Source organism: Delphinus delphis, chromosome 12, assembly GCF_949987515.2.
Source record: "Delphinus delphis chromosome 12, mDelDel1.2, whole genome shotgun sequence".
Taxonomy (NCBI): Eukaryota; Metazoa; Chordata; class Mammalia; order Artiodactyla; family Delphinidae; genus Delphinus; species Delphinus delphis.
This window is the reverse complement of record NC_082694.2, coordinates 71,228,461-71,246,567: the sequence shown is the minus strand read 5'-3', so window position 1 is coordinate 71,246,567 and position 18,107 is coordinate 71,228,461. Positions and strand designations below refer to the sequence as shown.

The 18,107-nt window shown below is 38.0% G+C and overlaps 1 protein-coding gene across 9 annotated transcripts in view; it reads left to right on the top strand.

Annotated features, from left to right (window-relative positions):
• NCOA1 (nuclear receptor coactivator 1) overlaps window positions 1-18,107 on the top strand; it is a 260,763-nt gene that overhangs the window by 200,830 nt on the left and 41,826 nt on the right. For all 9 annotated transcript variants that reach the window (XM_060027005.1, XM_060026999.1, XM_060027001.1 and 6 more), the window contains 3 exons: window positions 6,083-6,200; window positions 7,469-7,637; window positions 16,150-16,464. In XM_060027005.1, the coding sequence (XP_059882988.1) occupies window positions 6,083-6,200; window positions 7,469-7,637; window positions 16,150-16,464 (602 nt within the window). The remainder of the gene's footprint in view (window positions 1-6,082; window positions 6,201-7,468; window positions 7,638-16,149; window positions 16,465-18,107) is intronic.

Below are 18,107 nucleotides of genomic sequence, written 5' to 3'. Positions count from 1 at the left end.
AGATATTTTAGAAATAATTAGGCAAATGCTAAAGAAAACAGCTACACAAGTTGTGGATGGTTGCCTCTGTTGAAAGGGAAATAGTTAAAGGATCAGAAGGGGCAAGACAGGAAACTGCTTTTATTCATTAATAGGCCTTTTGGTCCTGACTTTTAAATTTATGTATATGTGTTAATTTGATGAAAATTAAAGTTAATAAAAATAGAAGGGGGACTTACCTGGTGGTGCAGTGGTTAAGAATCCACCTGCCAGTGCAGGGGACATAGGTCAAGCCCTGGTCTGGGAAGATCCCACATGCCACAGAGCTACTAAGCTCATGCTCCACAACTACTGAGCCTGTGCTCTCGAGCCCACGAGCCACAACTACTGAGCCTGTGTGCCACAACTACTGAAGCCTGTGCACCTAGAGCCTGTGCTCCACAACACGAGAGCCACCACAGTGAGAAGCCTGCACACCTCTAGGAAGAGTAGTCCCTGTTCGCTGCAACTAGAGAAGGTCGTGTGCAGCAAGACCCAATGCAGCCAAAAATAAATAAATAAATTAATTAATTAAAAAAAAAAAGGTGTCTTCTAGCTCTACAAGTCTGTGAAAGTAGAGTGTTTTTCATTCATAATCTGTCTTGAGGCAAATAGCTCTTTTTTCTTTCTTGAGATTTCCTCCCCTGAATACAGCTCCATGTATAAAAGTTTGTAAATAGGCCAGAATCTGTTAAACCCTGTGCTGTAGTATTGCTGAAGGCCAGAAGCATAGAGGGGAAGAAATTGAGGTAAATGAGGGGAGGGTGATAGCTGCAGACAGTGTTTACAAAGTTTCCATACCGACAAGAAAAAAGGTTTCAAGAGGCATAAGGCTAAGGAAACAAGTTGGGCAGGAGAAAGAAAAAGATAACAAAAGACTAGAGAAGAAAAAAGAAAGAAAAAAAGATGAGGACAAAAATATGATAGCTTATAAAGGGAAGAGAACTGCCTCTGATTCTCTGCCCCCTCTAGCATCTACACCGCCCACCACTACCTTTCGCTAGAGCCAGAGTCCATTATCCAGTAGCTGATTCCATGTCTTGACCTTGTGCCCAAAGGTCTCACATAGGACAGTTTAATTATCATAGTATTTCACCACCTGAGATATACCTATTAGAACTTCTGGATCTATCTGCCATGTCACTTATCTTTTCTGTCATACTTTGCACTGTATTCTGAGAGAGTCTGGGCCAGATTTTCTGGATCAAAACTGAATCTTCAACTATATCCATTCTGCTCTTCAGTCAATCTATTGAGTTCTTACAATTGTGGCGATCACGTTTTTAGAAATTTTTTTCATAGAAGTCTATTACCATTTATGTATATGATAGACTTTTAAATCTATGTGATGATAAATTTAGCATATTACTTTAGGGCTCATCTATTTTCTGTAACAACCCTTTTTCCTTCAAAGTTTCTTTCTCTCTTTGTCAAATTTGCTATCTTTCTTTTCTGCTGTTGACTTTTCTTGAATGTTTGGTAAATCAGGGCTGTCTGTCCATATATACTGAAAAAGACCTAGAATGAAACATCTTGGTAGCTAGAGTGTTTCTTTAGCTAAAGTGAGAGGCCTTTTGCTCTGGCAGTGAATGTAGGTTCTGATTATAGAGGCCCTGATTCTTAGTTGTCGTTGTGAAGGAGTGGGGGTTGGTGATGGGGAAATCCCTCGTGGCAGCCCTCACACCCACTTTGGGAGATTCCCTGGGCAGAACTCCCACACTGAGTCATGTACTCACCACTTTAATCCCATGGGCAGACGCCAGAGTCAGCTGCATTCAGAGCAGTGCCTGGTGGCAGCTGTTCAGTTGTCCTTTAATTATCCCAGCAATCACCCATGGCCTGTTCCTTTACACGCTCGAATGACCACTGAACCTGGAGTTGTTCTAGTGTTCTTCTGAGAAAAACCCCCTTTTTGGAAAATCTCCTCTTTGTCCTGATGTAAGGTTTTTAGTTTAGGTCAATTTCACCATCAGTTTTATCTTTCCATCTGTTTTATCTTTCAGAAATTCTTCATTGTTCTAGTCAGCTGCCATGCTGCTTCTTTTGCCTCTCCTTCAGCTGTAGATTTGTTTTCCCCTTTTACTTTTGTTTCAGTGATAATTTTACACATCAAATAAAATATAGATGATATATTTCACACTGAACCAGAAATTTTCCTTAGGTCTATTTACATATGAGGAAACTAAGGTCATAAGTTCCAGAGAAAGAAAAGAAAACACACAAACAAAAACTTGCCCAAAGTTATCCAGTTAGTATATGCAGAACCAGGATTTAAATTTCAGTCTGCCTGGTTTCAAAACACATTGTGTATATGCACACACACAACCATACTGTGTGACCAAGTGATTTAAATAATTTTGTTAGAAATGTACTACAAGAGCACATCAAGAGACACCTTAGGACGATGTTGATCAACATATACAGAATGTGCTTTCTTGGCAGTACCTTCAGAACCTCTACTATGTCCTTTTTACCATCTTTAAATTTCTATCCCTTGAGGGTGGATTTGACTTTTGAAGTTTTGTGAAGTTATTTGGAGCCAAATTTGTTGATCTGAAAAGAATAATACTTTTTAAAACATCAGAACCAAAATTAGATGTAGTTATAAGGAGAAGTATTTTCTTGAAGGACTTGTATACTGGTTAAGACAGTTCTAGAAGAACTTCAAAAATATTTGAACATTGGCAACATCACTGAAGTAAGGAATGACCTACTGAGGTGCTTGTTTTTATGTTCTATGAACATATTCTGAGATGATAATTTTTAAAATCTTATTAATCTGTAGTACATTAATAGTGTTCATAACTAAAAATAATTGTTTCACATAAAACATTTTCAGTACTTCAAAACTCCATTTTTAGTTCCCTGTTTCTGAGGTTGTGTTTAGTGTGTTGTGGCTATCGGTAGGCATCTTTTGCCAGTACAAAACTAAAATGAATAATCTTATGTAGAGATAGTTGACCACATTTGAGAGTATATCTGAAATATAAATTCTGAACAGAATTGCTGGGTCAAAGGGTAGACAGATTTTGCCAAATGGCCTTTCTTATGCCAGTTTACACTCTAACTGATAATGTTCCTCTTTCCACACGTCCTTTCTAATAAGATGAATTATGCATTTTCTCATCTTTGCCAATTTGATGTGTTTTTTTAAGTATCTCAATGTAGTTTTAATCTGTATTTTTTTTATTGTGAATTAGGTTGATCAATTTTCAGTGATTTCATGTGACCTGTTTATATTCTCTGACCATATATCTATTGGGCTATTCAGTTTTCATCTTATTGATTTATAGTTCTTTTTGTATAGTAGAGAAATTAGTCAAATAAAACATTGTAACTGCTGTGAGTAGTTAACAGCCAAATGCAACACAAAACTGAACCAGAAATCTCTTTACCAACAGCTGAAGAAAATTAACTGTGAACATCACAATCACTAGATGCTGAATCAACTCTTAGTGGAGTAAAGTGTGCAAAAGCCACTCTCTTGATTAGACAATGCTTTCTACTTTGTGTGCAGAAGTTTTTAAATTTTTTAATAATATAAGCTCTTTTAAGCTGGAATCGCTGTGGCTCACAGGGATATAAAGTTTTCTTTTAACCATGTTTAAAATGGAGAAAATATGATGTTGAGCCCTTTGCTCAGATGATTAAAAAAAAGCAAAACCATTAATAGCTTGATCAGGAATCGCTAAGAGCTTGTTTCCTACCCCTGCTTCAGCTGCCTCTCTCCAACAGAGACTAGTAAATGCAGTAATGCGTCCCTTTAAAAATTACTATGCCTGTCTTGTGTAACATATATACATACTTACTCATGTTTGCAATAGAGACACAAACAAGACCAAAAATAGTAGGTTTATTCCCTGGACAAAGAGAGATAAAGTGTGTATTTTGTAAAACATTGCAGCAAATCCTCGAGTTCTTTTTACGTAAGTAAGTTTCTAAAGGAAGTCCTAAAAGGTTGAAGTGACTTTTAGAATAAAAACCAACTTCTTTTAAGCATACAGCCTATGCAAACAAAACTTTTAATTGAATCAGTGATTGATTTCTTTGGATTTTCCCCCCCTTTTCACCAAATTTAGCACGTGAATCTTTATTTTGAAAATATTTTATCCAACTTGTTTTCTTAACCTTTTTTCCCATCAAGACTACTAAAATGAGATACTGTGTCCTATTACTGAGTCAAATAAACTATCCTGTAATACTAAGTATTGATGGTAGACAGCCATGTAAGTTTTCTTTGACTCTTAAATATAATTATTTTGTTTAGGTTAGATTTCTAAAATGGAATAAGATTGAAAAATTAATGTGTGCAGCAGAGCAATGAGACAGCTTTAGATAATCTTTGACCAACTTCCTGACTGAAGTAATGAGAGGAATTAAGGGATTACTTTCCTATCACCATTTATTGTTGTTGTTTGGTGTTTTTTGTTTGCTTTGTTTTTTGCTTTTTTTCCCCCAGAATCCTTTTAGAATTTGATTTCTCTATCATTTGTCATGATAAAGAAGAAAGTTTAATTGCAGGCTATAATTCTTTGCATGTAGAAGTGAATGTGCTTTTATATGGACTCCTATGTTTCATTCATACTAAATATTGAGTATATTTCACATAAAAGTGAGCCTAACATGTTTTGTGTGGTTAATAATGATCAGTATCCAGCATTAAATAAATTTGGGGAGCATCCTTAAATCTACTTATTCTCCATTCATTAGAATGAAGAATTCTACCTAATTCTGTTTTTTCTTAAGCCACCAAGGCTTTCTTAGTTTTTGTTTTTAGTTTGCTAGGGCTGCCATAATAATAAAATACCACAGACCAGTGGTATTTTATTGCCAGAAATTTATTTTCTCACAATCTGAAGGCTTGAAGTCCAAGGTTAGGGGGTTAGCAGGTTTGGTGTCTTCTGAGGCCTCTCTCACTAGCTTGCAGATGGCTTCCTTCTTACTATGTCCTCATGGCTGTCCCTCTGTCTGTGTTGTCTGTGTCCTAACCACCTCTTCTTTTAAGAACACCAGTCATATTAAATTAGAGCCCACCCTAACGACTCTATTTTAACTTAGTCACTTCACTCAAAGCCCTGTCCCCAAATACAGTCATATTCTGAAGTACTAGAGGTTAAGGCTTCAACATATGAATTTTGTTCTCTTTAGAGATTACAAATAACCATGAGAAACACTAAAAGAAAATAAAGTAATCCTTAATCTCACAACCTAAAATCTACCAAGGATATATAGCCTACGAGCATTTTTTCTATTAATATATATGAAATAGCTTATAAAAACAGAATCATCCTGAACATAATGTCTTAGATTATACTTTTTTTATTTTTCATTTATCAGCATGTTGTAAATATCTATACCATAATTCATTAATCAATCAGCAAATTTCTGGTATTTAGGTTATTTACAGTTCTTTCCTACTATAAATAGTACAGAAATAAACCTTTCAAAACCATTGCCCACACAAAAACGTTCTAAAGTGCACAAACTATTTTCTTCTATTACAAGACATAATTCAACCCCTTTTTTCATTCATCATTATAGACATCAATTAATTATACTGTTATTGTACAGCTATATTCTCAGTTAACAACTGTAGAGTTTTGTCCCCAGACTGCAGTGCCCTTTAGTTTCTGTTCCTGCCTTTTATAGAACATATTTTATCTTTTACTTGCGGCTCTCACTTTATGACAGTAACACTGCCCCTACTTATAGCATATTCTAATATGGTGTAGACTGAATAAGCAGTCAACCAAATTGTTATGATTGTCTTTAAAATAAATAATTTCAGACAAAGTCCTAAGTGATTCTCTTATGGTAATATATAAAAACTTTTAACATCGGACTTCCTTTGATTCAGAGACCTTTTCTCACTTTCTCATTTACTTATTATGTGGTCACATTCTAGATAATTTAAGTTTCTGGATAAGTGACTTTTGTATCACTGAGGTAGTATTTTATAGGGGAAATCTCACTCTACCGTACAATATATTACTTCTTAAAAATATTATCATCTTATCTTCCATTGTAATATGTCCTGACTTCTTACCTTTTCTTCTTTAACCAGGATTACCTGAGCTGGAATTGGAAGCAATTGATAACCAGTTTGGACAACCAGGAAGTGGTGATCAGGTTCCATGGACAAATAATACAGTGACAGCTGTAAATCAGAATAAGCCAGAGGAGTGAGTAATACATTTTGTATATTATGAAGTGTCAGATACCAACTTCTACAGCAAAGAACTACTTTTCCCAAACTAGATTCCAGTCTGTATTGGTATTTTGTGAGATATTAATAGAAGTGAAGGTTTAATGAAAAGAAAAGGATGGAGGAGGACACCGAATCAAACATTTATTTACTGCATGACTGCAAGGCTAGTGTACATTGTAATTATCAGGAGGCTGATATAGTATGCAGCTGTTGTTTTATTTTTCATCTCTTACTTTTCTTTGATTGATTACCATAAAATTCCTGGGACCTGTGGATGAATTGGCCTCAGCGCAACAACTATGTTGCTCTTTATTTTGTCCAGCTTTTCTCTTTATTTGGAGCAAGAGTGGATAAGAAGGGAAGGTACTTTCCACCTCTACTCAGTGTCCCATCTTAATTGGAATTTAATTTCTTAATCCACACAGGTAGCCCCATTCCAACACATAGAGTGTATCTCATATATAGCAACCAAAGGATGAGTAGGTAATATTGAGTGTGGAGCCTTAACTGTGAACTGTAGTCCCATTTACCTTCCCAAAAGAAGAATCCTTATAATTATATTATTATACAAGTAGTATTAGTACTAGTATTATCTTCTATGTATTTCTAAGTTTTATGCATCAGTTGGTATCAGTTTGGATTAGACTACATGTAATCAACAATTTATTGCTTAACACTGAGCATGTTTCATTTTTCTAGTTTGATTTCCTTTGTAAATGATAATCATGTCATGTTGTCAATATAATTTGATCATCCTTGAAAGTTAAGTAATATAATATGTACTGTTTTGATTATGGTTCAATTATCAATAATTAATGGCACCCATAGAATAAATAGTATAAATCTTGATATAGACTAAATGATTTTTTTCTGAGTTTTTGGTTGATTTTTATTTTTTACTTCTGTTAAAAATTATTTTCTCTTAACTATGTTTGGTTAATTTTTCAGGCTATTTCTGTAAGCTAACATGAAGAATATGGAAACAAAATTCATTGATTGACAAAATAATGAAAAATATATTCAAGCTACATACCAAACATTCATAAATTTCTGCCCATTAAGTATAGAAATTTTCATTGCATAAGAATTGGTTAAAAAAGCATTTCAACAGAGAATTTCCTAGAACTACATTTGCATATATGTGTGTGTGTGTGTGTGTGTGTGTGTGTGTATTTGCATTCCTAAGGTTGAGTACTTACTTGCTATATCAGTCTTAAACTTTCTTATCTTTTGATTCTGCAGCCAGTGCATTAGTTCACAGTTAGATGAGCTTCTCTGTCCACCAACAACAGTCGAAGGAAGAAATGATGAGAAGGCTCTTCTTGAACAGCTGGTATCCTTCCTCAGTGGCAAAGATGAAACTGAGCTAGCTGAACTAGACAGAGCTCTGGGAATTGACAAACTTGTTCAGGTATTTACTAAAGTTGACATTATTTAAATGATGGAGCCCTGAAAGCTAGAAAATTATTTTTAAGCAAGACTTTTCCATATTACCCTCACTGTGTTTTAGCTGTTTTATAATTTACCCTTGTGAAAGTTATCAAAATATATAATAGTTAAATAATGGGCTTTTTAAACAAAAATATCATAATAATTAGAATTAGAGAGTTTTAGCCTTTTACTATGGAACATAATCTTACAAGCTCCCCCTAGAATAAAATCCATATTTTATAACATCATTTCTTATTTTAGGACTTAATTTGTCCTCCATTCATGCTACACTTCAACCTATATGTTCCATGACATTCCAACTTCCGGGTTAGCGTTTTTGAGACTTTGTAGTTAAAAGATCACTTTAGTGCATCATAACCAGTATATATATTTTTTAACATCTTTATTAGAGTATAATTGCTTTACAATGGTGTGTCAGTTTCTGCTTTATAACAAAGTGAATCAGTTATACATATACAAATGACCCCATATTTCTTCCCTCTTGCATTTCCCTCCCTTCCACCCTCCCTATCCCACCCTTCTAGGTGGTCACAAAGCACTGAGCTGATCTCCCTGTGCTATGCGGCTGCTTCCCACTAGCTATCTATTTTACGTTTGGTAGTGTATATATGTCCATACCACTCTCTCACTTTGTCCCACGTTACCCGACTCCCTCCCCGTATCCTCAAGTCCATTCTCTAGTAGGTCTGCATCATTATTCCTGTCTTGCCCATAGGGTCTTCTGACCATTTTCTTTTTTTTTTTTAGATTCCATATATATGTGTTAGCATATGGTATTTGTTTTTCTCTTTCTGACTTACTTCACTCTCTAGGTCCATCCACCTCACTACAAATAACTCAGTTTCACTCCCTTTTATGGCTGAGTAATATTCCATTGTATATATGTGCCACATCTTCTTTATCCATTCATCTGTTGATGGACACTTAGGTTGCTTCCATGTCCTGGCTATTGTAAATAGAGCTGCAATGAACATTGTGGTACATGACTCTTTTTGAATTCTGGTTTTCTCAGGGTATATGCCCAGTAGTGGGATTGCTGGGTCGTATGGTAGTTCCATTTTTAGTTTTTTAAGGAACTTCCATACTGTTCTCCATAGTGGCTGTATCAGTTTACATTCCCACCAACAGTGCAAGAGGGTTCCCTTCTTTCTCCACACCCTCTCCAGCATTTATTGTTTGTAGATTTTTTGATGATGGCCATTCTGACCGGTGTGAGATAATCTCATTGTAGTTTTGATTTGCATTTCTCTAATGATTAATGATGTTGAGCATTCTTTCATGTGTTTGTTGGCAATCTGTATATCTTCTTTGGAGAAATGTCTGTTTAGGTTTTCTGCCCATTTTTGGATTGGGTTGTTTGGTTTTTTGTTATTGAGCTGCATGAGCTGCTTATAAATTTTGGAGATTAATCCTTTGTCAGTTGCTTCATTTGCAAATATTTTTTCCCATTCTGAGGGTTGTCTTTTCGTCTTGTTTATGGTTTCCTTTGCTGTGCAAGAGCTTTTAAGTTTCATTAGGTCCCATTTGTTTATTTTTGTTTTTATTTCCATTTCTCTAGGAGGTGGGTCAAAAGGATCTTGCTGTGATTTATGTCAAAGAGTGTTCTGCCTATGTTTTCCTCTAAGAGTTTGATGCTGTCTGGCCTTACATTTAGGTCTTTAATCCGTTTTGAGTTTATTTTTGTGTATGGTATTAGGGAGTGTTCTAATTTCATTCTTTTACATGGAGCTGTCCAGTTTTCCCAGCACCACTTATTGAAGAGGCTGTCTTTTCTCCACTGTATATTCTTGCCTCCTTTATCAAAGATAAGGTGACCATATGTGCATGGGTTTATCTCTGGGCTTTCTGTCCTGTTCCATTCATTTATATTTCTGTTTTTATGCCAGTACCCTACTGTCTTGATTACTGTAGCTTTGTAGTATAGTCTGATGTCAGGGAGCCTAATTCCTCCAGCTCCGTTTTTCTTTGTCAGGATTGCTTTGGCTGTTCAGGGTCTTTTGTGTTGCCATACAAATTGTGAAAATTTTTGCTCTAGTTCTGTGAAAAATGCCAGTGGTAGCTTGATAGGGATTGCATTGAATCTGTAGATTGCTTTGAGTAGTAGAGTCATTTTCACAATGTTGATTCTTCCAATCCAAGAACACAGTATATCTCTCCATCTATTTGTATCATCTTTAATTTCTTTCATCAGTGTCTTATAATTTTCTGCATACAGGTCTTTTGTCTCCTTAGGTAGGTTTATTCCTAGATATTTTATTCTTTTTGTTGCAGTGGTAAGTGGGAGTGTTTTCTTAATTTCACTTTCAGAGTTTTCATCATTAGTGTATAGGAATGCAAGAGATTTCTGTGCATTAATTTTGTATCCTGCTGCTTTACCAAATTCATTGATTAGCTCTAGTAGTTTTCTGGTAGCATCTTTAGGATTCTTTATGCATAGTATCATGTCATCTGCAAACAGTGACAGCTTTACTTCTTCTTTTCCAATTTGGATTTCTTTTATTTCTTTTTCTTCTCTGATTGCTGTGGCTAAAACTTCCAAAACTATGTTGAATAATAGTGGTGAGAGTGGGCAACCTTGTCTTGTTCCTGATTTTAGAGGATATGGTTTCAGTTTTTCACCATTGAGGACAATGTTGGCTGTGGGTTTGTCATATATGGCCTTTATTATGTTGAGGAAAGTTCCCTCTATGCCTACTTTCTGCAGGGTTTTTATCATAAATGGGTGTTGAATTTTGTCGAAAGCTTTTTCTGCATCGATTGAGATGATCATGTGGTTTTTCTCCTTCAATTTGTTAATATGGTATATCACGTTGATTGATTTGCATATATTGAGGAATCCTTACATTCCTGGGATAAACCCTGCTTGATCATAATGTATGATCCTTTTAATGTGCTGTTGGATTCTGTTTGCTAGTATTTTGTTGAGGATTTTTGCATCTATGTTCATCAGTGATATTGGCCTGTAGTTTTCTTTCTTTGTGACATCTTTGTCTGGTTTTGGTATCAGAGTGATGGTGGCCTCGTAGAATGAGTTTGGGAGTATTCCTCCCTCTACTGTATTTTGGAAGAATTTGAAAAGGATAGGTGTTAGCTCTTCTCTAAATGTTTGATAGAATTTGCCTGTGCAGCCATCTTGTCCTGGGCTTTTGTTTGTTGGAAAATTTTTTTTTTTTTTTTTTTTGCATTACGCGGGCCTCTCACCGCTGTGGCCTCTACCGCTGCGGCCTCTACCGCTTCAGAGCACAGGCTCCGGACGCGCAGGCTCAGCGGCCATGGCTTATGGGCCCAGCCGCTTCACGGCATGCAGGATCCTCCCAGACCAGGGCACGAACCCGCGTCCCCAGCATCAGCAGGTGGACCCCCAACCACTGCGCCACCATGGAAGCCCCCTGTTGGAAGATTTTTAATTACAGTTTCAATTTCAGTGCTTGTAATTGGTCTGTTTATATTTTCTATTTCTTCCTGGTTCAGTCTCGGAAGGTTGTGCATTTCTAAGAATTTGTCCATTCCTTCCAGGTTGTCCATTTTATTGGCATATAGCTGCTTGTAGTAATCTCTCATGATCCTTTGTATTTCTGCAGTGTCAGTTGTTACTTCTCCTTTTTCATTTCTAATTCTATTTATTTGAGTCTTCTCCCTTTTTTTCTTGATACGTCTGGCTAATGATTTATCAATTTTGTTTATCTTCTCAAACAACCAGCTTTTAGTTTTATTGATCTTTGCCATCGTTTCCTTCATTTATTTCTGATCTGATCTTTATGATTTCTTTCCTTCGGCTAACTTTGGGGATTTTTTGTTCTTTTGTCTCTAATTGCTTGAGGTGTAAGGTTAGGTTGTTTATTTGAGATGTTTCTTGTTTCTTAAGGTAGCCTTGTATAGCTATAAACTTCCCTCTTAGAACTGCTTTTGCTGCATCCCATAGGTTTTGGGTCATTGTGTTTTCATTGTCATTTGTTTCTAGGTATTTTTTGATTTCCTTTTTGATTTCTTCAGTGATCTCTTGGTTATTAAGTAGTGTGTTGTTTAACCTCCCTGTGTTTGTATTTCTTACAGGTTTTTTCCTGTAATTGATATCTAGTCTCATAGCGTTGTGGTCGGAAAAGATACTTGATACGATCTCAATTTTCTTAAATTTACCAAGGGTTGATTTGTGACCCAAGATATGATCTATCCTGGAGAATGTTCCATGAGTACTTGAGAAGAATGTGTATTTTGTTGTTTTTGGATGGAATGTCCTATAAATATTAATTAAGTCCATCTTGTTTAATGTATCATTTAAAGCTTGTGCTTCCTTATTTATTTTCATTTTGGATGATCTGTTCATTGGTGAAAGTGAGGTGGTAAAGTCCCCTACTATGATTGTGTTACTGTCGATTTCCCCTTTTATGGCTGTTAGTATTTGCCTTATGTATTGAGGTACTCCTATGTTGGGTGAATAAATGTTTATAATTGTTATATCTTCTTCTTGGATTGATCCCTTGATCATTATGTAGTGTCCTTCTTTGTCTCGTGTAATAGTCTTTGTTTTAAAGTCGATTTTGTCTGATATGAGAATTGCTACTCCAGCTTTCTTTTGATTTCCATTTGCATGGAATATCTTTTTCCATCCCCTCACTTTCAGCCTTTATGTGAAGTGGGTCTCTTGCATACAGCATATATACGGGTCTTGCTTTTGTACCCATTCAACCAGTCTATGTCTTTTGGTTGGAGCATTTAATCCATTTATATTTAAGGTAATTATTGATATGTATGTTCCTATTACCATTTTCTTAATTGTTTTGGGTTTATTATTGTAGGTCTTTTCCTTCTCTTTTGTTTCCTGCCTAGAGAAGTTCCTTTAGCATTTGTTGTAAAGCTGGTTTGGTGGTGCTGAATTCTCTTAGCTTTTGCTTGTCTGTAAAGCTTTTAATTTCTCCGTCAAATCTGAATGAGATGCTTGCTGGGTAGAGTAATCTTGGTTGTAGGTTTTTCTCTTTCATCACTTTAAATACGTCCTGCCACTCCCTTCTGGCTTGCAGAGTTTCTGCTGAAATATCAGCTGTTAACCTTTTGGGGATTCCCTTATGTGTTACATGTTGTTTTTCCCTTGCTGCTTTTAATATTTGTTCTTTGTATTTAATTTTTGATAGTTTGATTATTATGTGTCTTGGTGTGTTTCTCCTTGGATTTATCCTGTATGGGACTCTCTGTGCTTCCTGGACTGGATTAACTATTTCCTTTCTCATGTTAGGGAACTTTTCACCTATAATCTCTTCAAATATTTTCTCAGTCCCTTTCTTTTTCTCTTCTTCTTCTGGGACCCCTATAATTTGAATGTTGGTGCGTTTAATGTTGTCCCAGAGGTCTCTGAGACTGTCCTCAATTCTTTTCATTCTTTTTTCCTTATTCTGCTCTGCAGTAGTTATTTCCACCATTTTATCTTCCAAGTCACTTATCTGTTCTTCTGCCTCAGTTATTCTGCTATTGATCCCTTCTAGAGAATTTTTAATTTCATTTATTGTGTTTTCATCTCTGTTTGTTTGCTTTTTAGTTCTTCTAGGTCCTTGTTAAACGTTTCTTGTATTTTCTCCATTCTATTTCCAAGATTTTGGATCATCTTTACTATCATTATTCTGAATTATTTTTCAGGTAGACTGCCTATTTCCTCTTCATTTGTTAGGTCTGGTGGGTTTTTGCCTTGCTTCTTCATCTGCTGTGTTTCTCTGTCTTCTCATTTTGCTTAACTTACTGTGTTTGGGTTCTCCTTTTCGCAGCCTGCAGGTTCGTAGTTTCCATTGTTTTTGGTGTCTGTCCCCAGTGGCTAAGGTTGGTTCAGTGGGTTGTGTAGGCTTCCTGATGGAGGGGACAAGTGCCTGTGTTCTGGTGGATGAGGCTGGATCTTGTCTTTCTGGTGGGCAGGTCCACGTCTGGTGGTGTGTTTTGGGGTGTCTGTGGCCTTATTATGATTTTAGGCAGCCTCGATGCTAATGGATGGGGTTGTGTTCCTGTGTTGCTAGTTGTTTGGCATAGGATGTCCAGCACTGTAGCTTGCTGGTCGTTGAGTGGAGCTGGGTCTTAGCGTTGAGAGGGAGATCTCTGGGAGATTTTCGCCGTTTGATATTATATGGAGCTGGGAGGTCTCTGGTGGACCAGTGTCCTGAACTTGGCTCTCCCACCTCAGTGGCACAGCCCTGACGCCTGGCTGGAGCACCAAGAGCCTGTCCTCCACACAGCTCGGAATGAAAGAGAGAAAAGAAAGAAAGAAGAAGATAAAATTAAAATTATTGAAATTAAAAATAATTAAGAAAAAAATATTTTTAAGTAATTAAAAAAAAAGGACAGACAGAACTCTAGGACAAATGGTAAAAGCAAAGCTATACAGACAAAATCACACAAAGAAGCATACACATACACACTCACAAAAAGAGATAAAGGAAAAATATATATATATCGTTGCTCCGAAAGTCCACCGCCTCAACTTTGGGATGATTCGTTGTCTATTCAGGTATTCCACAGATGCAGGGTACATCAAGTTGATTGTGGAGATTTAATCCGCTGCCTGTGAGGCTGCTGGGAGAGATTTCCCTTTCTCTTCTTTTTTCGCCCAGCTCCCGGAGTTCAGCTTTGGATTTGGACCCGCCTCCGCGTGTAGGTCGCCTGAGGGTGTCTCTTCTTCGCTCAGACAGGACGGGGTTAAAGGAACAGCTAATTCGGGGGCTCTGGCTCACTCAGGCTGGGGGGAGGGAGGGGCACGGACTGCGGGGCTAGCCTGCGATGGCAGAGGCTGGCGTGACTTTGCACCAGCCTGAGGTACGCCGTGTGTTCTCCTGGGGAAGTTGTCCCTGGATCACAGGACCCTGGCAGTGGCGGGCTGCACAAGCTCCCGGGAAGGGAGGTGTGGAGAGTGACCTGTGCTCGCACACAGGCTTCTTGGTGGCCACAGCAGCAGCCTTAGCGTCTCCTGCCCGTTTCTGGTCTCCACACTCATAGCCGCGGCTCGCACCTCTCTCTGGAGCTCCATTAAGCGGCGCTTTTAATCCCCTCTCCTCACGCACCAGGAAACAGAGGCAAGAAAAAGTCTCTTGTCTCTTCTGCAGCTCCAGCCTTTCTCCAGGACTCCCTCCCTTCTAGCTGTGGCGCATTAGTCCCTTAAGGCTGTGTTCACGCAGCCAACCCCAGTCCTTTCCCTGCGATCCGACTGAAGCCCGAGCCTCAGCTCCCAGCCCCCGCCCACCCCGGCGGGTGAGCAGACAAGCCTCTCGGGCTGGTGAGTGCTGGTCGGCACCGATCCTCTGTGCGGGAATCTCTCCGCTTTGCCTTCCGCACCCCTGTTACTGTGTTCTCCTCCGCGGCACCGAAGCTCCCCCTCTCCGCCACCCGCAGTCTCCGCCCGCGAAGGGCCTTCCTAGTGTGTGGAAACCTTTCCTCCTTCACAGCTCCCTCCCACTGGTGCAGGTCCCGTCCCTATTCTTTGTCTCTGTTTTTTCTTTTTTCTTTTGCCCTACCCAGGTACGTGGGGAGTTTCTTGCCTTTTGGGAGGTCTGAGGTCTTCTGCGTTCAGTAGGTGTTCTGTAGGAGTTATTCCACATGTAGATGTATTTCTGATGTATTTGTGGGGAGGAAGGTGATCTCTGCGTCTTACTCCTCCGCCATCTTAAAGCTCCTCCTTCTCTCATAAAGAAGGCTCAGAAATTCTTGGGTGGGTCCAAGGGGGGCAGAAGGTGGCTGTGGGGTCAGCTGGTGGCCACAATTATCACATGGCTCCCTCTGATAGGTCTGCAACGCGATGTGGAATAGTGAATAAAAGGGTCAGTTCATCCTCAGGGTTCCTGTGATTCACTCTAGAGGCCGCCATCAGTATTTTTTTAATGGAGTAGAACAATGTAGAATACAGAGTATCAGAATGCAGAAAAAGGGGAAGTTATGTTTCATGAAACTCTGTTTTCAGTTACACACACACACACACACACACACACAATAGGTCACAATTTACATTGCATTTCTTACAATGAGTAATAGTCAAAAAGTTTAACTATTGCATTCTGTTAGGTCAGCTATGAATTTTTTTTCAAATGAGATAAAAGCATGAATTCTGTATTTGAGATAGAAAAATTAATCCCTCCTTTAGGAATCTACTTCTCATGGTAACCCATTAAATGTAACATTTGTTGATTCTTAGACTTTGCAGTGAGGTTCTTTTTAAACCGTTTAGCTTTATTTCATTGATGTAAGGCCCTTATTTTAACTATATTTTCATCTCTTTACTGAGATTTTAAACATCTCCGTTAATCTATTACTCCATTTCAGAAGTAACTTTTATAAGTGATTCCTTTAAGTAGCAAACTTCTGGAGAGCTTCATGAATTCAGCATGAATATATTATTATGAAACTTTCTAGAGATAACATGCTCTCAGATCCAAAATCATATAGAGAAGCATGTCATTTATTGCCAGCAATTTATTTGTAAAATGTTCTGGCTTATTTTCCAACAGGGAGGTGGATTAGATGTATTATCAGAGAGATTTCCACCACAACAAGCAACACCACCGTTGATGATGGAAGAAAGACCCAACCTTTATTCCCAGCCTTATTCTTCTCCTTCGCCTACTGCCAATCTCTCTGGCCCTTTCCAAGGCATGGTCAGGCAGAAACCTTCACTGGGGACTATGCCTGTTCAAGTAACACCTCCTCGAGGTGCTTTTTCACCTGGCATGGGCATGCAGACCAGGCAGACTCTAAACAGACCTCCAGCAGCACCCAACCAACTTAGACTTCAACTTCAACAGCGATTACAAGGACAACAGCAGGTGAGTACTCTTGTTCAGCTGGTGATCCTTTTTAAAGGTATGTGCTAACTCTCTCTCTCTGTAATAAGACAGCCCAATTGCTACAATAAAGGTGTCAAGTCTGCGCCCAGAACCTTTATGACTCAAAGTCATCCTTGGTCTGTTATGATAAGAATAAGGGACATTCATTCAATTACAGACTTCTAGCTCATAACAAAGTACTTTGACACCAACAGTTTGAAAGGAATTTACTTTTGTTTCTTGAAATAAATATTTAGGATGAACATCATATAATTATTAAATTAATAAAATTGAAACATTGATTAATTTCTAAAGTAGAGCATCAAGAGATACTGTTTATCAGACTCACAGACTTAGAGAATGAACTTACGGTTACCAGGGGGAAGGGCGGCGGGAAGGGATAGTTAGGGAGTTCGGGATTGACATGTACACACTGCTATATTTAAAATGGATAACCAACAAGGACCTACTGCTGTATAGCACAGGAACTCTGCTCAATGTTATGTGGCAGCCTGGAGGGGAGGGGAGTTTGGGGGAGAATGGATACATGTATATGTATGGCTGAGTCGCTTTGCTGTGCACCTGAAACTTTCACAACATTGTTAATCGGCTATACTCCAATATAAAATAAAAAATTTAAAAAAGAGAGAGAGATTGTTTATAATTGAACACAAAATGAAGTTTATGTTGTTTGTAGTTAGAGTGATTAAAGCCTAATGATGTCATAATACTAGGAGAACAGAGGAAGGGATAGTTTGGGGGTCCTGGGAGTTGTGGATGAGTTAAGTATTTTCTCTCATGACAAATAATGAGTAGGTATAATGATATAAATATTTAAGATTGTATAAGCAGCAGTTACAGGGATAATCATCAAGAACCCAAAACCCAAACTGTTAAAAGTATTGTTTCTGGGAGGCAGGACCGGGACTGTAGATTGTTGCTTCTTGTTATTAATCTTTTGTATTTTTTTAACCATATGTCTATATTGCTTTGAATTTTTAAAAAAACATTTAAAGAAATTCCCTGGAGCCTTACTAATAGACAAAGGAAGAGGAAGAAGGAGCTAAATTATATTAGACAGGCAGCATAATAAGATGGCTGTAAGAGTTAGCTCTAGTTTCAAGTCCTAGTTTTAACCTTATCTGAGGTGGGTTGATAGTCAATTTATTGAGCCTTTTAAAGCCTCTGATTCCTCATCTGTAAAAAGAATCTAATAAATAATTCCTTTACCTCATAGGTGTTGTGTAGATTAAATGAGATAATAGATGTAGAGCATAGATGTAAAGCTCTTAGCACAGTGCCTGGCATGTAGTCCCACTTAGTAAATACTAGCTATTATTATAAAATTATATTCAGTAAATATAACAAATAATATAAAATGTGCTTCCATTCCACTTAAAAGGAGGAAGGTGATGAAAGGGAGAAAGAGAGAGTTGACATAGGATGAAAAATTGTTTTTTGGGTTTTTTTTGCGTTACGCGGGCCTCTCACTGTTGTGGCCTCTCCTGTTGCGGAGCACAGGCTCCGGACGCGCAGGCTCAGCGGCCATGGCTCACAGGCCCAGCTGCTCCGCGGCATGTGGGATCTTCCCGGACTGGGACACGAACCTGTGTCCCCTGCATTGGCAGGCGGACTCTCAACCC